General features: G+C 45.7%; 1 protein-coding gene across 1 annotated transcript in view; it reads right to left on the bottom strand.

Annotated features, from left to right (window-relative positions):
- Positions 1-25199, bottom strand: part of CFAP61 (cilia and flagella associated protein 61) — a 251956-nt gene that overhangs the window by 50780 nt on the left and 175977 nt on the right. The window contains exons 21-24 of the mRNA XM_024753694.1: positions 18146-18320; positions 7377-7669; positions 2497-2824; positions 1067-1158 (exon numbers count right to left, since the gene is read on the bottom strand). Coding sequence (XP_024609462.1) covers positions 1067-1158; positions 2497-2824; positions 7377-7669; positions 18146-18320 — 888 coding nt within the window. The remainder of the gene's footprint in view (positions 1-1066; positions 1159-2496; positions 2825-7376; positions 7670-18145; positions 18321-25199) is intronic.

The raw sequence follows: 25199 nt of genomic DNA, 5'->3' as shown, positions 1-25199 counted from the left end.
TGAAAAGACATGGAGGGAACTGAAATGCAAATTATTAAGTGAAGGAACCAATCTGAAAAGGCCACATGCTGTGTGATTCCAACTCTATGACATTCTGGAAAAGGCAAAAGTATGGAGACAGTAAAAAGATCAGTGGTTACCAGGAGTTGCAGGGGAAGGAGGGAGGGATGAAGAGGTGGAGCAGAGGGATTTTTAGGGCAGTGACGCTGCTCTGAATGATACCGTAATGGTGGGTACATGTCATTACACATTCGTCCAAACCCATAGAATGTACAACACCAAGAGTGGACCGTAATGTAAACTGTGGGCTTTAGGTGATACTGATCCATCAACGGAGGTTCATCAATTGTAAAAAATGTACCACCCTGGTGGGGATGTTGACAATGGGGGAGGCTGTGCATGAATGGGGGCAGGGGGTATATGGGAAATCTCTGTACTTTCAGCTCACTTTTGATGTGAACCTAAAACTTCTCTAAAACATAAATGGCTTAAAATGACAATACATTTTTATAACCTCAGTCTTTGGGAGTCAGAAATTGGGAATAGCTTATCTGGGGGATTCTGGCTCATGGTCTCCTGTACGTTTTAGTCAAGATGTTGGCCAGGGCTGCATCATCGGAAGGCTGGACTAGGGCTGGAGGACCATTTCCACGGTGGCTCCATCACACGACTGGCTGGCGCAGAAATCCTCAATCCCTCTCCACGTGAACCTCCCGAAGGGCCACCTGGGTGACCTTACAATATGGCAGCAGTGACCCAGGAGGGTGCAAGTTGGAAGCTGTATTGCCTTTCAGGACCTGGCCTTGGAAGTCACACACTGTCATTTCCACAATATTCTGCTGGCCACACAGGTCAGCCCTAGTCAGTGTGGGAGGGGACCATACAAGGACATGAATACCAAGGGGTGGGAGTCAGTGGGGGCCGTTTTGGGGGCCAAACTGCCACATGGCTTTCTGATGCATGAACCAATACATTACACTAAAGACTGAATTAAGAATTTCACCCCTACCCCCATAAACAAAGTGTTATATTTGAAAGTAAAATGAAATTCAGGAATAATACTTACAAAATCAGACTGGGCCATTTGTACCTCCAATGGGGTTGGGATGGCAGGCTTGGCGATATGCAGATAATGGTACGACCCAGGGAGGATGCCTCCTGGTGGAAATGGCAAGTTTTCCACATTTTAATTCAGTCGGGTAACAACTGGGTAACAGGGCTTACATCTGTACCACAGGACAACCAGAGATGCCTGCCATGGTGTATGCTACTCAAACTTTCCCACTCAAGTACCTCTATTAGCAAGGAACACCCTGCGGTTTATTTTATTTAATAAAATCAAAATGAATGTGCCGTTATAACCCATAATATAGCCACCAATGTTCCAAGATGCGCCAAGCTGATCCCGTGCATCCTGATTTCCCATAACTTGTGGCATTCTCATCTCTGCCTGCTAAAGCCAGCCAAGACTTTGGTCTACAAATGTTGCCGTGGTGTTCCCATTCTCCATCCTCCTCCACTATGTAACCAAAGTACTAAGTAAATGTTATAAGGAAAATCAACAAAGTTCTTGTTCAATGCTTTAGAAAACTCATATTATGAAACTGTTACTATTTCTAGCTTGCCCTAGAAGCCCGAGCCTGGTCTAGCTCTGATCAGCCTCTGACACCCATGCCTTGTCTTCCTTTCCCACATCCACCACCTTTCTTAAGGTCTCATCCAGAGTGAGAAGGAGATCACGACCTCTCGGAGGCCATTTAGTTGGGCAGATAAACACAAGGACTGCAATACAGGGCTTTTGTCTCTTTAGCCTGATGTTTTGTTTACTGGATTAGGGCTCACAGACCCCCTAGGGGTCCATGGATGACTATGGGGGTTGGTCCATCAACCTTCTGGAAGTAAACATACAGTTTTGTAAACACGTGCATTTTTCTGGTAGAAGATCCACAACATTCAAAGATACTGTTTTCAAGGGTAACTCCCACCTCCCAAATATAAGAAAGTTCTGTGTCACTCACATGATGACCTCCTTAGGGGTCAATAAAGCTGAGGGGATAAAACTGGACCGTTTTACAGCTGCTAATGGTCTAGCTTATCCATCCAGACAGCAGACCAAAGCCTGGGAGGCTTGGAAGTTCTCCTTACCTCTCAACTTATATTGAGAATGAAAGTTTGGTAAGATGTCAGGGCATCGAACCATACACCAGTTGTGAGGGACCTCTGGGCAAGTTACTCATCATTCCCTAGTCTCAGTTTCCTTATATGAAAAGTGAGCATCACATTCTGATGTGAAAATTTTTAGCACATCAGTTCTGATGTGATAAAATCAAGTCCATAATAAATAGTTAAACATAAAAGAGAGCCCTCCCGTGTCTCTGTGCAAACCCACTGAGGGACACAGGTGCCTCCTCACCAAAGCTACAGGAAACGGAGGGCTGGCTGGTCCAGATCCAACCAGTGGCTCCATCACAGGGATGAAGGTGGCCCACTACATACCTTTGATCTTGGCTCCCCTGTACATGGGGATGAGGCGGTCAAGGTCAGCCGGCGGCTCAGTCACAGGCTCGAGGGTCGGGTCAAAGAGGTTGAGCATCACGGCTGCCAGCTGGAAGCCAATTTCCTTGGAATTGAAGTTGCTGTGAGTCCACTCATTCGAGTAATACCTGTTGGAGAACTTGGTGAGGGAGCCGGCAGCTCTGATGGCTATGTCGTTGGTGTGGAAGTTGGTGTCTATCACAAGGCGGCCGTCGTAGACGAGGCACGCGTCGTTGAAGGCTCTGAATGTGTCGTAATCCACGTTCTTCTCACCGAAGCTGAAGAACATCTACGAAGTGAACAATCGCATTATTTCTAGGTGTCACTCTTCACTGTGCCTTCCCAACAGGGTGAAGAGTCTATTTTATTACTTGGGGCACACAAGAAAACCTAAATCTACAAACAGTATGTCATAATGGTGTGTGTATCTTTGGTACACAGAAGAAATGAAGATCATTCAATGTTACTTTTTTTTTTTTTTTTTAATTGCTCAATCTAGACATCCAGGGGCGAGGGTGCCACGTGGTGGAATATCTCCCACAAGAGCACGTGCTTCCCCGTAAGGAGGTTTACATTCATAAACACCACTTTCCTCTCATTCTCGGACATTTCGAATCGCTCCTTCTCAGCCTCCTACCATTTTCCTCTCCTGCGTCTGACACTTAGGTCTCTCCAGGTTGCTTCCTGGGGTCACTGCGTCCAGTTTTGAGTCTTCAGGCTGCCCCATTCCTGCCCCTTTAAACCCAGAAAGCCTGTCTCTCCCTGCAGGACGCCCCAGAGAGGATGCAAGCCCCGTCCGCCTTGGTACCCCCCAGGTCTGGGCTCCTGCCTTGTTGCTTCCTGCCCTGGGACGGCAGATGCCGACTCACTGAAGATTTACAAGGTACCTGCAGGCCCCTCCATTCTCTGCCCAAATTTTAATGCGTTCTCGTACTTATCTGGAGATCATCTTCCGTATTGATGTTAAGTCATTAAAGCAGTCCAGGTTAGCTGTTTTTAAGTCTTCAGTTGTCACTGAAGTAGCTAAGGTGAATCATTTTTATCTTTACCTAAACACAGTTTGCCACCTTATTAAAAGCATGGTAAGAAATGGACATATGACCTGGGTCCTCATCATACTGGTGGATACCACACTCCCTGCTTCCTTCACACGCCAGCTCTACCCACCTCACTTGCCCCATTATGTACAGAAATCAGCTGTCCTGAGCCAGAGGTAACCCCCTTCCATGCCCCTCCCTACACCTAGGAATGGCGCGCCAATGAGGAATGAGCCACAAATGAGCCTGCAGTAGCCACTAGTCATGGGTGACTATATACTTTTAAATCTAAATTAATTACAATTAAACAAAATTTAAAATCCAGACCCTCAGTTGTGGTGGCCTATTTCAAATGCCCCAAAGCTACAGGTGGCGGTGGCCGCCATGTTAGACTGCACAGACATGGACCATTTCCACCATCGCAGACAGTTCTATTGGACAGCACTGGACTCAGATCCACCATCCCTATGACGTCCTTTCTTCTCCCTCATGGAACCGGCAGGGCCTTTGCCCTTTTCCCTGTCTCTGTTCACTCAGATGTCTAATCCTATCCCAATTACTCCCATCCAGGCAGCTTCTTTCCTTCAAACCTCTTTAAAATTTTTTCTGTTTTATAACCTTGCTCAGTGACCACAGGAAAATATATTTCTCTGAGTCCCTGACTCTGAAACTTTCTGTCTCTCTACTCCTCTTTTTTTTTCCTCCTCTACTCCTTTCCCATCTCTATAGAAACAGACTTCCCACTCACAGAAAAATAGGAAAGATGTTTGATTTGAATTGAAATTATGCATGAAAAACAGGACCGTTAATGCTCAGCAGCTCCCTTCAGCATCCCCGCAAAGTTCTTCTACCTACCCAGTTTTTCTCCTACTGAAAACGACTCTTTTATTACGGGGCACATACATATACTAGCCCTTGTTTTACTGCGTTTTAAAGACTATCAGTACCTCTATCATATTATTTTATATGGTTTTGGTGTAGGCATTGACGCTACGGTTACATTTGGGACATAGGGGTTTGTGGAACAGAGTGAACGCCGGATCGGCAAATCCAACACTGTCCGTGGGAGCACGTGTTCTGAGTTACAGACCTCTCAGACCTCTCAAACACAACTCACGTGCTCCTGTAATGCCAACTGAATAGTACCTAGTGGATGAAAATATGAAGTAGGAACATTGGCTTTAAATGCTTCTACAAATAATGACCTAAGGCTCTGCCTTAAGGAACTAGAAAAAGAAAGCCAAAGTAGATCCAAAGCAAGCAGAAAAAAGAACATAATTGTTAAGAGTGGAAATCAATGAGAGAGAAAACTGACAGACGACGGAGATAATTAACAAACTCAAAAGCCATTTCTCTGGGGGGAAAAAAATCAATAAAATTGACAAATGTCTAGCTAGACGGAGAACTTCAGAGAGGTCCTCATCTCTCCTTAGCTGCTGGTGGGCGCTGGCCATCCCTGCTGCTCCAGGACCTGTGGCTGCCATCACTCCATCTCTGCCTCCGTCAGCATGGGGCCTTCTTCCTCATGGGCCTCCTCTCTGTCATCAAGTCTCTCTCTCCATGTAAGGGCACCAATCATTAGAGTTAGAACCCACCCCAAACCAGGATGACCTTCTCTGTACTTGACTACAACTGCAAAGATCCTATTTCCAAATAAGGTCACATCCACAGGTACTGGTTCTTAGGACCGTATCTCTCTGGGGGCACGTAATTCAGCCCACGACACCATGACCACATGGCCACAGTGAAGACCGTGAATATACTCGTGCCCATCAAAAGTCTCCTAATTCCCTGGCAGAGATGCCACCCAAAGCTGACGAGCAGGAGGGATAAATACCCTGATTGTTCCCTTCTTCCAGTTTCTAATCTCCTGCCAGGTTGGCCAACCTACTGTTGGCCAAACACAGATGAGAGTCAGGGGAAACGGACTGGGAGGGTCCTCTGTAGAGGCCCCTCGTCATGGTGCAGAGCAGAGCAGGGGAAGCCGGAGACAGGACCTGAGGACAGCAGGCCAATGTCCGACTCATCCATTTAGGGTGAAGTTTGGGCAGGAAGGTGTGTTGGATCAAGGCAGTTGAGAGTATCTGCAAGATGTCCTTGCCATGATTCCAATTCTGACCTGGACAGGAGAGTGAAGGCCAGCAGGGACTGCTACAGAGTCTGTATTCAGTTGGATATTGGGGGAGGTTTTCGTGCACCCATGCGCCCTAAGCAGGGTATATGTTCACCCCCAGAGTTGCCCAGGATAACCTGGGCATACATCTTCCACGATCATCATTTTGGGAGGAAACTTTTGGTGAAAAGATGTTGATTTTCCCTATCTTATACAGGTATTGTGACATACATGTGTAGATGGTGTCACTTTTATGTTAAAATAAAATGAACTTTTTCTGTCTTTTTCACTGCTATATCCCTCACACTTAGGACTAAGCCTGAGACCTAGTAGGTGTCCAATAAATGTTTGTGGAGTGAAGGAGTAAATGAAGGTACTGAGAGCAGAATGTGAAATCCCCCTGGGTTATCAGAATGAAATGACAGGTGGCAGGGAAACACCCTCTGTGCAGGTGGTCTGCCTTGAGCTCCAGTCCAGACTCTGGGGGGATGAAGGTGGCCCATAGGGGCCCTTGGGTGAGAAGCCCTGACTTAGGCTGACCCACCCCTACTGCCAGGTGAGGGACTGCTATGAGCCCCCACGGGGGTCCCCAGCCGGCTTGCCCACTAGATGCTGCTGGCATCCTTTATCCCAACCGCCAACACAGCCCTTGACCCCCATAGCTCCAGCACTCACTCGGACCGCGGCCCCCTCTCTCTGAGGGATCTCCTGCTTCTCCATCACATCAACTGGCCCCTTTCCCCTCTTCCTCCCTCCTGGCTTCTGCTCATCTCCTGAACAGGGTGTGAGCTGAGCTGTGACAAGCCCCAAAGCAAAGTACTCTCTCCATACATCATGGGGGAAGATCCCCTATTGCTGTTTCCAGAATCTTAGGAGGTCGACACAGCATGGACTTTGAGGCCCTGCTGGCCTGGGTTGGGATCTCAGCCGACGTGGAGCCACGTGTTCTCGTCTGTAAGGTGGGGATGCTTCCCTTGAAAGAGCTGTTGTGAGGAGGGGACAGAATACACCGCCAGTGTGCAGCATGGTACCCGGGACATGGGGAGCGCTCAGTGGGGCGGGCCCTCTTCAAAGCCGCCCCCCTGACACTCTGCCCAGGAACAGGCGGGGTCCAGTTCCCTTCCCCTTGAGTGTGGGCTGCCTTAGTGACCTGCTTCTAGGGCACAGAATGCGGTGGAAGGGTGCAGCTTGACTTCTGAGGCTACGTCACGAAAGGAGATATGCCGTTTCTCTCTCTCTCTTTCTCTCTGCGTCTCTCTCTCTCTGTCTCTGTCCCATTGCTTTCGGAACCCAGCCACCATGCAGAGGGGAAGTTCAGTCCCACGAAGGGGCCTCTTGTAAGTGTTCAGGTCAAAATCTCACTTGAAGCTGATCTGACACCAGCAGACGGACAAGTGGGTGAACACACCTTCTAGACGATTCCAGCCCCAACCCCAGTCTGACGTCAGCCCCAGGAGAGACCTCCAGGGAGAACTGCTGGGGGAGCCCGGTCCAGCCCCAGGACCACGAGAGAGAATATGGAATGGCTGTTGTTGTTTTAGGCCACTCAGTTTGGGTGGCTCATTTCTCAGCAATAGAAAATCTGAACGTTTAGGGGAAAAAGAACCCTGTGACTATAAATTCACCACCTACCACTTTTCAGACCCCAAGTGCCCCAAAGGTGGTGTGTGAGGTTCTGGGGACCTACTTACGGAGCAAGGGAGCTGGAAGGGCTTGGTGGGTGTGGTGAAGCTGGCGCTGTGGATGGGGTCTGGGTTCAAGCCATCGTTCCACTGAGCCAGGACCGCATCCCGGTAGACGGTCACCCCCGCGGCTCGGAGCGCATCCTCCACTGCGCCCTCCACTGCGTAGTTGTTGATGCAGGTGATGATGGAGGTGGGTGGGTGCTGCACCAGGTGGATGTAGGAGCCCCTCACACCCAAGTTCAAGAGCGTCTCCACCGTGGTGTATGTGTCAATTGTGTTCCCATAGACGATGACATTTCCTACAGAAGGGGACAAATGCTTACATACATAGTTTAAAAAAAAAAACCCAACAACCTTATTAGTCAAATGCTAACAATGCCGAATTGCTCCCTCCAACCCTCTCATCTTTTTTCAGCTGTGGGAGGTCAGCAGTGTTACCTAGCAAGAGCGACCAAGAAAATTTAGTAAAGAATGGGCACACAACGTCCCACAAAGTAGTGAAGTACTTTTAACACAGAAGTAGGACATTCATTTATGTTCCTATAATTTGAAAGTTGAAATTATGCTAAATGAAACTGGTGAGAATAAAACCTTTTGCCTTGTTTTTGCTCCCTATTTGCTACACTTATTAAGGGGAAAAATGGCTGAAGTTTGCAATAAATGCAAGTTCTTCCTGAGTGATGAAAAGGACAATGGTGAAAATAATTGTCATGTCCGTGATGGTATGGATATATTAATACTTAGTTGTTGAATCATGTTGATTTCAAGGACATTTTTCCTTCTTTGAGAACTAAAGACTAGAACATTCTGCTTGCAACAGATAATTTTATATTCAAATTCTGATTTTTAGGATTTAATGTGTCAAGACCTAGCGAAAGAGATTGACAGGTATTCTTTTGGTGAGGAAAAATAAAATCACAAAATAACTTTGAGAGACTTCCCCTGTGTAAGAGCATTTTGATGGTAACTGTCTATACGATTTATTTATATTTCTTAAAAATATTATAGAAGTAATTACATATGCTCTTTTACTAATGATATAAGTTTTAAGACAAATGATCCTATTACATGAGTGAGATGTATTATATGCCATTTATATGCTGTTTTTGACACTGAATTGGCATTATTACCTCTTCACAAAGACAGAAACTGCTGTAGGCTCACATTTTGGGCAAGCTGTAACAATTTTACCACAGAATGATAGATTTGTGAATCTACCTCTCTTTTTCCTCCTGTTTATAAAATGATCTGAAGAGGAATTTTATGAGACAAAATAAATGGCAAGTGTACTTACTCAATTTGGTGGAATAAATTATGCAAAAATCTATTTCTATCCAAAATTGAGAGGACGTATAATGGCTTGTCTTACTCGTTCAGAAGGAAAGGAACTAGAATAGCTTTCAGATGGCTTCCCTAAGGTTAAGAGCTTCTGCAAAGTCCTCCCCTACTTCCTGTTGCTCAAATGTGGAATGCCAAGGGGGCAAGGCAGCCAGGGGCAGGGTCCTTCCTTCCCGGCTTCCCTAGGATGCTCTGATTTGGGGGCTCTGATTGCCGCCCTATTCAGACGCGCTAGTGCAGCATTCCTGGGTGAGCTGCCTTTTCCTTGGCTGAAAGAGCCAACATTTTGCTTAAATTATTGAGGCTCCCACCTGCTGTGCAACATGAATCCTGGCGGTCTGACACAACAAAGAACTAGCCTGCCAGGAGAGCGAAAACTTGAACCTCAAACTGTCATAGGTTTGAGGTCTTCTGCCCCTTTAAAATATGCATGCAAAAACAATATTCATTTTCAGTGAAACAGATTTAAGTGCTTAGGCCCCATGCAACTCAGAGTTGAATATTTTTCCAGTCTCTCCTTCATGTTGGCTTTTAGTAACTATTCTGTGAGATGGACTTTTTCATTACAGGCTCATGGAAGCCCCAGCAATGCAGGGTTATTTAGCCAGGGGTTGCCCACAGATTGTAGGCAGCTGGAGAGGATGAGGACTTCCATACATTTCATAAAACCTCTACTATTTAAATTAGACGTTTATTTATAGATATGCTAACTTCTAAATAGTTTTGTCTATCTTTTAGTTTAATTTGAAACGCCTCCCCCAAATATGAGACTTCAGTTATTGTAACTGTCAGCTATTGTCACGATAATGCTGCATGGCAAACTACCCCCAAACTCAATGCCAAACAACAATAAGCCTGTTGCAGGTTGGCCTACACGTCTGTGGGCTGGCTGATGTTGGCTGATGTGGCTCCAAGCTGTGGTTGGGGTCAGATCTGCACCACGTCTCTCTCATCCTCTCTGGACCAACAGTGACCTGAGGCATATTCTCTTTCAGGAGCTGTGCAGGAGCACAGGCAGGCAAGCACAACTGCTCAGACACTTTCTAAGCCTCTCCTTGCAAGACATCCACTGATGTTGCATTGACTAAAGCAAGTCATGCGGCCACACCCGCACCCGCCCAAGGGGGTGAAGCAAACTCTGCCCACAGCGGGGATGTGTGTGTGTACATATTTGCTGAACAACGGTCCAAAATCACAGTCGTATTGGGCACATAGTAAATCATGCCTATGTGATGTCATCTAAAATTTTTCATCTAAACGTGTTTTATATGATTATTTACTTACATTGTCTCATTACCCACAAAACAGAATAAATCTCATTATAATTTTTTTACTACCTAAATAAGAACATGTCACAGGTCAAATCACATTCCTCCACATACATAACAAGACCCAATGTTACGAAGTCAGCCTGTTACTCTTTGCTAGTTTGATCCCTTGCCTTTTACATGTTTCCACTCTGGGGGGGATTATTCTTTCCATTATCTTTGTGCAATTGTGAGTTCTTTCTACATCATTTCCCACTTTTTCTTTGTAAAGAAGTTTTAGATTCAATTCCTGTTTATCTCGTGACTCTTATATACCTGGCCTAAAGCCAGGCACTTTAATACACAATCCCAGGAACTCCCTGGTGGTCCAGTGGTTAGGACTCCAAGCTCTCACTGCTAGGGACCTGAGTTCGAGCCCTGGTTGGGGATCCAGCAAGCTGCGCAGCGTGGCCAAAAGAAAATAAAAAGTTATGTCTGGTAACAGCTCTCTTTCTGGGCCTGGCCCCCTATCTAAATTCTTAAAAAAAAATACACAATCCATTATTATTATTACCAGGAACAATAACATTTAGAACTGTTACCAGTAACATTGGCTTCATGCAAATGCCCATAAGTAATTTTTTCATAAGCTAACAGTAAAAATATAAGCATGAAGATAATTCATAGGATAAGCAAAGTCATATTTTGGGGAGTCCCCAGGACAAAAGCTAGCAGACAAAGATTTTGATTATTAATGTATGCGTTTCAGGACAAATCAATCTAGGTATAAAAATATGATTACTTATACTTATCAGAGTAATTTTACTAGCATGGATGGGGTGGAACTAGGGCCTCTGAAGCCCCCTGGACTGGGCTATGCTTGTGGTTGTACCTGGGCCCCAGCAGAAGGTCCAGCCCCAGGCAGGTGAGGTCCCTGCAGGCCCGAGGCCGTTTCTGCCTTGCCTTCCTTGCATCGGCAGTCTACACACCCTGGCTTACCTGGGGGAGAAGAGGACTTCAGGCTCACCCTGCCCACCCTGGGGCCTCACACAGAGCCTGGCCTGCAATGGGTGTGACAAAACGTTTCCCGACCAGATGCACGGATGAGTGTTTGAGTTTTATCAGCTTTTGCTGATCCGAAACTAACTGGGCTTTCCTTTTGTGGCCTGTCGATATTTACTGCAGAACACCCTCACTCTGGCCAGGTTTTCCTACTACGTATTTCGACCTGGTGTTCACTGTTAAGTTGGCACTACATACCAGTCCAGCCACAGGATGGGTTGTATACCTGAGATTTGTAACACAGAAACATGTTAGATCTGGCTATTAGGTTTCCCTTCTAGCCCACGAAATCCTACACGATCCTAAAGGTAACGAAAACCGTGCGTGCCTCCAACACGACAGTATAAAATAATACTCCTGCCATGTGGGTGCAGTTTAAACCGAGGGACCAAGGATGTTTTACAGGGAGGTTAGCCCTTGTGTAACTATCAGGCTGTAGACAGCTGGGTGAATCTGGGGCCAAATCAAAGAGGGAAGATGGAGAGGGAAGGAAACAGAGAAAGACAGGGAGGGGGCAGAGAGAGAGAAGAACCCAGAACGCCTCAGAGAAATAGATTTTCTTCCATCGCTGGCTGAGTTAGAAGCAAGCAAGAGTTTAAAAGCAGGTGAGCAAAGTGGTTGTGAGGTGGGGGAGGGGTGGGGGAACTGAGCCGTGAATAACAACACTGCAAAGGGCTTTGTAAGGGTGACGCTGGGCCTGACAGTGTGTCCCAGTCCAAGTGGACCAGGCGGGTGGCTGCGGTCCTGCTGGCGCAGAACATCCTGACGGCTGGTGGAGGAGAGGGGGGCAGCCCCAGGGTATGTGGAACCCACGGCATCTGTCATCTACAGCGGGCTTAAGAGGTCAGACAACCCCAGTTCATTAAAGATTCATTCAGCTCATGCATTTCCACCACTTAGGTGCTCTGTAACTCACGGAGTCTTTGCAAATATTTTGAGGGAGGTGACACATTGCAGGGGCTTCCTTTATCTTGTTGGGATTTCGCATATGTTCTTTGGAAGTTTCTATGCATATGTGGAAGAAACAGAGTGGAAAAGCTGAGGATTTCCCCCTGGATATCAGTTTTATGCTAAGAGATCTGGTCACTGTCTTCTTCGCAGCAGCTCAGTTTACTTAACAGATAAGAAACAACCAGTCTTTGCACTTGACCTGATGGGTGACAGAGGGGAAGTGGTGGGCGGCCCTACTTTGAACTGGCAAATGATAACTAATGATTCGAAGAGTCTGGGTGGATTTTCAATAGGGGGCAACGGAATATAACTATACCAGTTTTCATGGGAGGCCGATCTTTGTTGCTCCTTCTAGGGGATAAATTATGCATTACTGAGAGTACAGAGCAGAATCGGGAGGCATAGTACAAGGAGGGCACAGTGGTGAAAAGACGACCTTGTGAAAGCCCCTGGAATTGAAGTTGGCAGGAAGGAGCACCCGGTCTCTCTCTCACGCTCGCCTGCAATGACCTTTGGGACGGAATGTGCAAGGGAGCTTCCAAAGGAATGAGGGACCCAGCTGGGGAGGAAGAGGGGGCGTGATGACTCCTATCACCACCTGGGTGAGCTGTCACTTCTCAACCTCAGGCTGCAAAAGCACTAAGACCAGCCGTCTGAAATGTTGGCATGAACATAAAGGTGATGCTTTTGCTTTCTGATACACTCTTGTTGAAGGTGTAAATGAATACACCAGCAACTCTGATTGTGTGACCACCAAAATAAGGCAAGCCCACACAAGATGTAAAGATGAAGGATTCTCCAGGAAGGAAACCATCACTTGGAAAGGAGAAAAGGGAAGGATTTTCTGATCTGGCATTCTGGCCAGGAACTCACATCTCAAGAGGATAAGAAGTAAATTCAAGATTTATGCACATAGATGTTAATAAGAAATTTTCTTTATAGTTATTGCATTTTTAAGACCAGAGAAAATAAGAATTATATACTACATTTTATAATTTATGTATTTTAAGTTATTTTATTATTGTATGTATATTTACATATTCCATTATATTTTAATGAAGAATTATGGTTCCTTTCCACTTCAAAAGAAACAGAGATTATGAAAGATCAGAACAGGCCCATGAGAAAAGTTTTATTATGCTCTCCAGAAAACTGAGGACAGAGAGGTTAAGTAACAAGCTCCAGGTCACACAGCAGTAGATGGTTCATCAGAACTCAGACCTGCCAGGTCTGATTTCAGAACCAGTGCTCACACCACTGCACTATATTTGCAGATGGATATATAACATGTTCCTTAAAAACCCCTCTAATCGGCATTGTATCTGTATTATTAACTTTAGGGAATAACCAGATAATGAAAGAATTTTAAATAGATACCCTAGAATATTAATAAATTGTGAAATAAACACATACTTAAAAAACATATTATGTTCATGAATAGACCAGAAAATACTCTTTTTACTTTCTAGAAGTCAAAGCCTAAGATTTCTATGACACGTCTCATTTTGCTCTGTCAAATAAAAAGGGAAGACTATATTAGATATAGCATAACAAAGGCTTTGTTAGGTGATTCATGCACTGGAATTTTAATGTTATACTTTTCTTACAAACATGCTTTTAATAAGGCAGTAAACTGTATTTAGCTAAAGATGAAAATAATTGATCCATTTTGGGCCATCAAGGCGGTGTGTTTTTTTGTACTTTACTTTCATCCTACTTTTCATTTTCATGGAAAGTACAGAGGTAATAGCAGATGAATTTCAATTAGTTTCAATTAATGCCATAAACTGTTATAATGTATTAGGTTGCTGGGTTCTATCTGAAACACCCCCCCGCTCCCGCCGGCTAAACCCTCCAGGTTTTTTTTGCAGTTGAAAGCCAGTGATGTCAGCTATTCTCCAGGATAGTGGAGCAGTTCTAATAGTTTACGATAATTTACATCTATAAACTCATCCAACTGCAGAGACAAATAAACAATTTCCTTCAGACTGGACAAATTCCATCACAGAACAACTGTTTCTCCTTTGGAAGCAGAGGAAGACATGATAAAACAGGGACAGGGGCAGGGGAGAGTGGTGATGCTTTGGGGGAGATATCTGTGCTTTTTCAAGGGGCAGAAATTCAGAGGAAAGCTAACCTCCTCCTATTAAAAAAAAAAAATCCATTGTTTCTGCTACGTAGCATCCTTCTGTCCTTCTAGAACAATCCCTCCACCGTCCTCAGCAAACAAGCCCCTCCTCTCGAGTCTGTTTGCTTCAAAGTTAGGCCTGGAGTTTCCCAGGATTCGGGGTGTGATTCCTGGAAGGACATTCGACCCAATCACAGCCCGTGAGACACAGGAGTTTTTTTCGCAGGCTCTTGGGAGAAGGGCCCTATCCTCAGCTCCCACCCTCAAACCCCAGCCTGAACTATTGAGAAAAAGGAAAATTAGCACTGAGGGAGCAAAAGCTAACTATCATGAAAAATGTCCACATTCTTTCTGGTGTTATTAGATACCAAGGGCTGACAGGCGGAGTGACGGTAATGGATGCGGGAACAAAGCCCTGCTCCTTGTTTTCATGAAGTGCCAACTTCCAGTTTCAAATACCATCAGCCCATAACTGACTTGGAAACAAGCTAGATGCAGCTGTGCCAGCAGGACCTCAAATGGATCAGAGATGGCTGCTTCCAGCCCACCCCTGCCTGAATGGCTGCCCCACTCCAGCCCTGACCCATCCTTCCCCGAGGGCTTTCTCTCTGCCGCCGTGGGCGCCAGAGATGGGAGTTCGCCTTCCTGCGGTGCTGTTTTGTACACAGCATCACCCCTGGTTCCCCAGCCTCTAAAAAGTAACCAGTTAAACCTGGACTCCCCTGGACCCTCCACCTTCTCCTCCCACTGCTGCCCTTCACGGAGTCTGCCCGGCCTGAGTTGTTAGGTCATGGTCTTTGGATACAAATCAAACTCCCCCAACCTCTCTCTTCCTTTGCTTATCCTGCCCTTCTTTTTTTTTCAGCAATTTCAGTCTTTTTAAAATTTTTTACTTAAAATTTTTTTTTTTTTTTGGCTGTGTTGGGTCTTCGTTGCTGCGCAAAGGCTCTCTCCAGTTGCGTCAAGCGGGGGCTATTCTTCATTACAGTGTGCGGGCTTCTCATTGCGGTGGCTTCTCTTGTTGCGGAGCATGGGCTCTAGGCACACGGGCTTCAGTAGTTGTGGCACATGGGCTCAGTAGCTGTGGCTCACGGGCTCTAGAGCGCAGGCTCAGTAGTTGTGGCGCACGGGCTTGGTTGCTCCGCAGCATGTGGGATCTTCCCGGACCAGGGCTCGAACCCGTGTCCCCTGCATTGGCAGGCGGATTCTTAAACACTGCGCTACCAGAGAAGCCCCTATCCTGACCTTCTTTAAGGCTGAGCTCGAATCCTCCTTTCTTGAGGAAACCTTCTCTAAACTTCACAGCCTCCAGAGCTCTCATGAAGGTCACGATGCCTCTCTACAACCAGACTGGTAGCTGGTGTACACGGCTCCCCATCTTTTGTGTAGAGACTGTGCTAGGCTGCACCATCACCAGGATGGCAGCGGCTGAGACCTACACCCTGGAGAAACAACCCTATCACATGTAGCGGTAGTAGTAGTAACAAGGCTAACAACAGCCCATATGATTGAACTCCTACTGTGCTGCCCTGAGCTGGACATGTAATATCTTATCTCGTTTAATCCTCATAGCAGCCCATGTGAGGAAGATATCTGGAATGGCACTAATTAAATTCAAGTCTGAATATGACTCTAATTATGGAAAAACTACAAAGAGAAAGAGCTTCCTCAAGGCAGGAGGTTAACATTTTTCTTTCCAACTTTTCTTAGAGTCATTTGAAAAGGGTCACTACCCTAAGTTGAATGAACTTGGCTGGGTCTGTTTCTCAGATGCCTCCCAGAGCCTGGGCCCAGCATCTGAGTGTTTGGACCACCTACCTGGGAGATGCCCTGCCCTGGGGGTGTCATTAAGCACTGGACCTGGGGAAGACAGCCTACTTTTAGGACAAGAAACTAATGTCTATAAACTCCCTAACCTGGCCGTTCAGTGGACAAAAGCAGGCACGCAGGGGCAGCGGTTTTCTGCAACGGTTAATGGGAGACATTCTTAACTCTTGCAAAAGCATTTATTTCCCTTTAGGTGGGCACCAGAGTATCACCATCTTCGACCACTAGTCAAGGCAACACGATAGCTGGACGCTATTCCCCCATCTGAAAACCAAGAGCTTCTTACATTGGAATTTCTAAGTTCTCTGCCATAAGCATTCAACCTTAAGGACTTGCATTGCCACGTTCAAAGGCCCTTTTCTTGGTCAAAAGGCTCCTGAATCCTAACATTCAAAACAGCCAACAGTTCGATTGAAACACTGCATTATAACAGGACTGGGCACATTCCTAAGACATAATGTATATTTTGCATTGAACCATTGGCTTTTGTGCTTTCAGCAAGCTTAAGTTACATTTTGAGGTCTGGACTTGAAGAAATGGTAATGAGTTGTCACAAATTGTATGGATAAAAGCAGGGTTCTGCAAACTATGACTCATCCCCTATTTTTGTAAATAAAGTTTTATTGGAACACAGCCATGCCCATTCATTGACATATTGTCTGTGGCTGCTTTCTTGCCATAGCAGCAGAGTTGGGTTGTTGGGACAGAGACCATATGGCCTGCTAAATCTAAAATTTTTACTATCTGGCCCTTTACAGTAAAAGCTTGCTGACCCCCAGATCAGAGAATTCCCTAAGTGTACTTAGGTCATAGGGCAATGATTAAAGAATGACTAAAATATTGAAACAGGTTTAAACACATACAGATGCAAGACTGAAAATAATACCGAGTTTTAATGCAAAAATTAAAATATTGAATACTTTGACAAGTTTTTATTCTGGGTCCCCAGTATATATCTATATATCCCACCTCTGCCCAAAGGTTCCAGACCCAGTTGGTTTTATGGGTGATTCCTGTCCAATTTTTAGGTTATACAAAGTATTTCTGACCCACCAAAAATATGGAAAGCTTCCCCAAAACACTTTGTGAGACTAGCATACCCTTGATTCCAAAAACTTGCCAAATAAAGCATAAAAGAGAAAACAGGCCAATCTTACTCATGAGTTTAGATGCAAATAGCCTCTAAGTACTAACAAATTGAATTCAGCAATGTATCGAATATCCTTTGATACCTATTTTTGATTTTTAATGAAGTAAATGTAGAAACTTGACAAGAAGTTAACACCTAAATCTTCCACCAAAAATCGGAAGAAACTATATTTAATTTTAATATATTAATTATATTAACTAACATAATGAAATTATATTTAAACAAATACATTCAATAAACTAATATATTTAATTTTATATACTGATCTCCACACTCCAGTCACTTACTGATTTTTCCATCCCAGGACTGAATCAAAGGTCTGGGTTAGAAGCCCAGCCCATCACAGGTGGTTGTATAACCCAACCAAGTCCCTGATCCTCCCTGCGCTTTCGGTAAAATGAAGGGGCTGCAGTAAGTCATCTCTAAAACTTGACTCCCCAGGTTTCAATTAAAGACAAATAGGCAGCCAGGCCCTGTTCTAGTTATTCTACTAGTCAAACAATTTCCATTAACCCAAGCAATAGAGAGGAAGATGCTTGAGAAAACAATTTGTACAAATGTTTTACTCTCTTATTTGGCTTCAGGAAGTGGCAGGCAACTCGAATATGTTCGTTTGTGGGAAGGACTGTGCAGGCAACCACGAAGGAGAACAATGGGTTGTGAAAGAAAAGAGCCCTTCCAACTCAGACCTTTCCTTTTCTTCCGAGGTCTTTTCAGCTTCACAAAAGGAGTCATATTTTCCATATAATTGCTAAACATGTTTGCTTATTAAATTATTCTTTAATTAGTTAATGATTTTAGCCATGCTTTGCTCTTTGGATATTCATTTTTGTGTAATAAAATAATTATAGATAATTAAACTATCTCAAGCCTTTTTCTTTCCCCCAGAAAACATGCTGGGTATCCAAAAATGACAAGTTGTAAATTAATCTGGAAAACAAAGCACGGCAGATGAATGATTTGGTTGGAATTAATTAGGCACTAATTATATACTGGAACTAGACGAAGAATAAGACTCATTATAAAGATAAAATGCTGTTCTGAAAAGATGCACAGTTACCAGCATCCTTACCTTCTACAGCAATGGAGTTGTTCCTGATCCAAGTCAGGGCCTTCAAGCAATCTTCTTCGTCGTTGAGGGTGAAATGATTGCAGGGAACCGGGCCCGTGTACTGCTGCAGACCGCTGTTCAGAATTTCTCTGTTTGTCGGGTGTTGACTAATGTCGGCCCCTGTAGGGCGTGGGACCTGAGATACATTACAGAGAGATGCTTATTTCAGTGGTAACAGGTGAAGCGCTCACAAGTAATGAGTTAATTCATTGATTGATTGATTGATTAATTAAAATAAACAGAGCAATACCCAGTACAGGTGTGCCTTTTGCTGTCTCAAGATATAATCAGGTCTTAATTAAAAAAAACAAAACAAAAAACGGGCGAAATGACCACTTGGAGCTAATTCTCAGAAGGAGCTGCCCTGGTCATCTGATGCTGCGTAACAAGTTATTCCAAGGCTCGGTAGTGCAAAACCCCCATTCAGTAGGCTCACAGATTCTGTAGGTCAGCCATGCAGCCAGGGAATGGTGGGGGACAGTTTGTCTGTTTAGCAATGTTGGAGGCCTCAGCTGGGAAGACCTGAAGGCTGGGGGTGGTGACCTGATGGCCGGGGGCTGGAATCACCTGGAGATAAACTCTCTCAATCCTTTTTCTTTCCCCAAGAAAACATGGTGGGTATTTAAAAAGATGACAAGTCATCACTCTATGTCTAGCAGTTGGTGCTGGCTGTGATCCCAGCTGGGGTCGTCGGCCGGAACTCCACGTGGGGCCTCTCCTTGTGGCCTGAGCTTCCTCACAGCTGGGGGGCTGGGGGGTTGAGTTCCAGGGCACATGTCCTGGGAGAGGGTAGCAGTCCAGAGAGCTCCACATTCTTCTCTTCTCGGTCCTGGGAGCCCAGCAGGGCCTCTCTTGCCACGTTCAGTCACGGAGGTCTTCACAGAGGCCTGGCCAGGGTCAAGGGGAGGGAACCCAGGACCCGCTTGTTCCTGCAAGGGGGGCAGGGCCATGGAAGAGCACGTGGTACTGGACTTGATGTCGCTGTTTTTGGTAAAAACAATCTGCACTGAGGCGATTATATCAAGGGATTGAAATTCAAGCACGTAGAGGGTCTACCCACAAAATGAGGGAAGTGGGTTACTACTTACTTGTGAAAATTATAGGATTATCTTTCACTTTGTCAAAGAAGTGCTCTCTCTCTCTCTCAACACTGAGCCCTCCCAGTACAGCTCCTGTTCCCTCGCTTTTGGCATAGACGTGGGTGAAGACAGACGCTTTCCTCTGCTGTAGGAAACCCAATAACGGATGATGGCCAACTCTTGTCCTTGGTGTCCAGGATGTTGTGACAAGCTGGACGCCCAGGCCCTGGCCAGAGCGTTCAGCCATGACTCAACTCCATCTGGTCATTGTCAGGGTAGAGTTGGGGTTCAGGGTGGCCAGATCTGATCGTTCAAGAAATGCCAGATACTTGGGTATTTTATATGGACTCCTGATTTGTTCATTACTTTGGTTCAATTAAAATCGAGCAAACAGACGCCACTGTAGAAGCCAAGTCAAATGCCACAGTGGGGCGGGTGTGCCCAGTGGGCCCCCGTGCTGCCCCTCCGAGGTTCACTTGGCGGCAGGTGGAGATTATGGGAGATAACGAGGCCGGAACCTAGGGCAAGACTCCCAGGCAGCTCGGCTGCTGTTAGAGGCCCCGCAGCAGCCGTCCTGCACATTCGTGGCGTGAGGCCTAAGGATGTGAGGCCAGACTCCTACAGCTACAAAGGGCAAAACATTCACTGGCAGCAGAGACTCACGTGGGCTCTCGGGAGGCTCTTCCTCCCCGACAACCGCGGGCAGTGCCTGCTGTGCTGGGGGATGTGAATGCTGGCTGGTGCCGGGACACGTGGGGCTCCACTAAACCCCAGATGACATTTAGGAAACTTTCGGGTATATCCTTCCTCAAGAGAAGTACTAAAGCCTTGGCACATTGCCGTGATGTATTTAATTCAATTTCAGGCTGGACTAAAACAAAAACCAAAAAAACCAGAATCTCTTTTTAAAGCTGGATGTCCCTTCTCCACAAAGAGGCTGCAGTAAGATGATATTTAGTAAAAAGGAACAACCCAATAAGTAGTGGTCATTTACTACAACTAAAATTGTGGAGGAAAGCTCTTATTAGCAATATAATTTATATAGCGATATCACACTAAAATTTTGGCATTAGTATATTCGTGGTTAGCATAAAGCAGTCCACTGAGGGCTTTGGTGAATGGCTTAAAGTGCAGAATACTGAATACTGTGCTTTGGAGGTTTGAAACTTTACCAGAACTACAACATGCATTATAGTATAAGAGAAAATGAAATTGGGGTAACATTATACCAGTTTAGTAAATCATGCTTTAACAAGTCAGGAAAAATCCTTGGCAGGAAAAGGCAGGGCTGAAGAACAAATTGAGAGCCATTCAATTTATAAAACTTTCGATGACTTATCATTCCAAATAGTGGGTGTTCATATGAAAAAACAAGGAAAAGAGGGGGGGAAAGAAAGAAGGTCAAAAACGAGAATTAGTTTGCTACAGTCCTGAGAGGTAACTGCATTCTGATAATCCATATAATTCTTCCACGCATTTAAATGGGTGGAGTTGTTTTTGCACATTTTTAACTATAAAGAATTAGAGAAATTAAAGGGATAATATATTTTCATGTTCGCACGGTGGCATTTCACAAAATAGGTAAAACTGGAGCTAGAAGTTTAAATCCCAAAGCTAATTAATTTGTCCACACGGAGTTTAGCAAAACTCAGTATATCAAGAGGGATCTATGGGGAAAAATCATATTATGTCATCAACAAAAGGAGGGAGTAGAGTTCAACAAGAGGCGTGGGCACATTTACTGAAGACGCACCATCAGTGCTGGCTCCCCAAAGCAGAGCTTCTCTACCACCACTGAATTGGCACTGACTCGTGATTGGAGAGAAGCAGACACTTCTCAACCATTCCAGATCATTTGGGACGGAGCATCACCTGCTGGTGGGAGCCCCTTGGCCACCCTGTTCTCCTCGGCAAGTTAACATGGCAGTAGGGGATGCTGGTGGCCTAACTAATATCCTGTCTCCCTTTCTTTCTTAGTAACAGATTCCTGGGACATATACCCAGTTGGAACATTTCCCAACTCATGACCTGAGAGGTCAAGAGAGATAAGCAGGTGTCCTTTGAGGGCAGGGGGAGGGCAACTCGAAAAGTCATTCTGCTCTAGTCTTTCCTCCTTCCTGCTTCTTGCACATGAAATGGCTGGAACCACAGCAGTCACCACAAGGTGCTGAGGATGGAAGCCACATTCCAAAGATGGAAGAACAAAAGACAGAAGGGCCTGGGTTCTTGAGGACACCAGGAAGCCACCTTACCAGAACTGAGGTTGCTTTTCTCCAGATATATATGTATATTTTTTTAAGATGTTGGGGGTAGGAGTTTATTAATTAATTAATTAATTTTTGCTGTGTTGGGTCTTCGTTTCTGTGTGAGAACTTTCTCTAGCGTGGCAAGCGGGAGCCACTCTTCATCGTGCTGCGCAGGCCTCTCACTATCGCGGCCTCTCTTGTTGCGGAGCACAGGCTCCAGACGCGCAGGCTCAGTAGTTGTGGCTCACAGGCCCAGTTGCTCCGCGGCACGTGGGATCCTCCCAGACCAGGGCTTGAACCCGTGTCCCCTGCATTGGCAGGCAGATTCTCAACCACTGCGCCACCAGGGAAGCCCCAGATACTTTTAAAGAGAGAGAGAAAAAAAAACACTTAAAAAAAAACTGTTTATTTGACTCTAGCTATAAATGGTTAGTTCTAGAATTTGTGAGTTGTGAAGACTTTTAAAGCCATCCAGTGTAACCTCTGCAGCACATGGATGGGAGAGGGCAGGAGGGAAGGAGGAGGCAGGGGGAAGGAGACAAGGAGAAAGGGAGGGAGGAGAGAGACAGGCAGCGGTGAAGAACTGGAGCCAGACCACCTGCGCTCAAACCCTAGCCCCTAGTCTGCCACCCTTGTGTGACCTTGGACAAGTTGTCTTGTCTGACCTTTGACCTCAGCCCCACCGCAGCTTGGTTCCCTCACCTGCGAAATGGGGGTGGGAGTGGCAGGGAGCTCAGGGTGTTACCACAAGGGTGACCTCAGGGAGCACTGGTGTGATGCAAGGCCAGTGCTCGATCTAGGTCAGGTGCTCTGACCTCTCCTGCCGGCTGCCCGCTGTACCCGGGGGTCGGACAGTCCCTCTTGGCGGAGGCTCTGACCCTTAGGAGGTAGTTTCTTAGGATGGATGTGCGCTGTAGTCCCATGGCTTCTGATGTCTGTCATTATCTGCTCCCCGGGCCACACTGAGTCGAATTCATTTCTACACGAACACTCTCAGCCATCGGACTCTTTGCCCCTCTGGCTAAACATCCGGGGTGACCTCTTATATCTGGAGGTGCTTCAGCTGGTTCCTTCCCTTACATGTGACACCAAGAAATGCACGTCATGCTGCAGGTGCACTTCTGTCCTGCGATACACTCTGTGACACAACCACATTGTGCCATGTAACGGGCTCGTGACCTCCACGTCGTCGTCACGAACTTCACCCTTTGTCAGGATCAGTGCTCTTATTTCTCCAGCTGATTCTGCTTCGCCGGATATGACTATTGCTGCTGCTCGTAACAGCTGTTTGAATTTGCTTGACATCTTTGGCTGGTGCCCCTGGAACTATCTTTTCACTCTTAAACTCTGAGTGTGGTTCGTTTTGTATTCCTCTTGTATTTTGACGTCCACGTAAAAACAGATCCTTGATCTTGTAATGGGGGCAATTTAAAACCATGACACTCGCTGTTACAACTGTTAGGTTTTTTTTCCTTATGCCATTCTGGTTCATACTTTCAAGTGTAAGCATCGTGGCTATTTTCTTTCTTTTCTTGCCTCTGGTTACATGAAGGATGTTTTCTTCCTTTTTATCTTCTCCAGTTTTTGGAAGGTGAATTTATTTAGGCTGCTCAAAAGCATTCTTTAACCTTATTTCCTCTAAATATAAGAGTCAAGAATGAAACATTGCCTTTGTGCTTCCCCATTTAAGACACTGCATAGTCCTGCTTGGCCACCTCTCCCCCTATTTTCAAGAACTCGGGTTTTTTTTGGTTTCTTTTTTAAGAACTCGGTTTTGATTAGATTACTTTAGAGTAAGATTCATTATTGCCCATCTTGGATTTATTCTCAGATTTATAAAAATGATTTGGATTACCTTTTGTTTGTGGTGTTGCCATGTGTCCTTTTATACTACTGTGTCCAGTTCTTCTCTGTCTCCGTTATCCAGAGTGCAAATTAAAGACCACGGAAGATCTTCTTTCTCAGGCCTGGCCCATAAAGAACACATTTTGCCATCCTCCAATAGGATACACTTAGGCGAGCATGCGATGACTGAATTGCCCATTTTCTTCAAAATTCTGAGCAGCCAGTTTCAATTTCTTAAACCACTGAAGGCTGGAGAGGTAATTTTTTGCCTTATTTGCCTTGCCTTATTTTTGTTCTTTTTTAGGCAGGGTGGGGGGAGGTAATCTGCTATTTTTCTCTTGAAGTTTGTTCATTGTTTTCCCTATCGTTCTCATAGAACCAAAATTTCATCAGAATGTAACTAGCTGAGAAAATTCTTCCTTGATTTTGCCAAGAATGTGGTCAACTGGATGATGTTTTCAGGTAAGGAAAGTTTTCTTCTAGCATATCTTTATTGTCTCTATTCCATGTATTTGGGCCTCTTCTTTGGGAGAAGCACTGTCCAGGCATGGCCTCCACTTCTAGCATATCTTCTTGTCTCTGGCACCCAGTGTATCCCTTTGCCCTTTGCCTCCACCCTCCAGGGGAGTTTTGTGATTGGTCTCCAGCTGACTTCACCAACTTGTACAGAAGCAGGTCTGTCTCTTGATGGAGATTTAACATCAATCCTTTCTTACTCCCCATCTCCCTTTTCATCTCACCCTGTGGCCTTCTCAGCTCAGCCTCTGCTCTTCAAATGCCTTTGGCTCCTGTGATGGAGGCCATAATAAGGATGATGCACAGCGTCCTGGGGAGAGAGACAGAGACAGAGAAAGAGGGGCAGAGAGAGGCAGAGAGAGAGAGAGAGAGGGAGAGGATCCTTCTGGAATATTTTCAAAAGTATGTCCTTGCTCTGATTTTTCTAGATGTTGTTCTCTTTTCTCTTTTTCTGTTATCTTTTTGTTCCAGTTGTTTCTTGCTTTGCAACAAGCTCACACCAATACTTAGTGGTTTAAACCACCACTGTTTTATCACCTTTCATGACTTTGTGGCCAGAAGTTTGGGTAGAGCTTGGCTGGGCAATCCTTTTATTCCATGTGTTATCGATAGAGGGCACTGCACTTGGTGACATTCGGTGTATGGATGGTCTGGTCTAGAGGGTCCATGATGGCTTCACTCACATGTCTGGGGCCTTGGCAGGGATGGCTGAGAGCCTGGGCTCAGCTGGAACCCTCAACTGGAGAACCCATGTATGGCATTTCCAGCACGGCGGTCATAGGGTATCTGGAATCCTTATGTGGCAGCTCAGGGCTCCAGGAGCCACTGTTCCCACAGACAAAGAGAAGCTGCCTAGCCTTTGACTTGGACTTAAATTCATGCCATGTCACTTCCTTCGTAGTCTGCTGGTCAAGGCTGTCACAAGCCTGCCCAGATTCAAGGGGAGGAGATGTTGGCTCTGATGGGAGAAGCCTCAGGGAATCTGAAGTCTTAATTTAAAACAGCCTCTTTTCTTTGGCCTCATGCTGTTATTTTCCCCTTTAATCCACCCCAACACAGGAAGGTCTCTTCATGCTGGGCGCTGCCAAACAACAAGGGGTAGCACCTTGATGCGTGCAGCTCTGTCCACCCTCTGCAGCAGGCTCTCGCCTGGGCCTGTACTGTCCCGATGCCACGTTCTTCTATCTCCCATCTGAGACATAACTCGCCTCCTTGGAGACCACATCCGTTGCTCACCCACACCAAGCTCACCAGAGCTCACACCCCACTTGCCCTCGCCCGGCTGCATGCTCTCGCCGCCCCCTGCTGGCTTTCCCCCCCCCCACCCGA

Source organism: Neophocaena asiaeorientalis, unplaced genomic scaffold (assembly GCF_003031525.2).
Source record: "Neophocaena asiaeorientalis asiaeorientalis breed wild unplaced genomic scaffold, Neophocaena_asiaeorientalis_V1.1 scaffold302, whole genome shotgun sequence".
NCBI lineage: Eukaryota > Metazoa > Chordata > Mammalia > Artiodactyla > Phocoenidae > Neophocaena > Neophocaena asiaeorientalis.
Note: the sequence above shows the minus strand (reverse complement) of the source record. Positions and strands in the feature narration are given on the sequence as shown.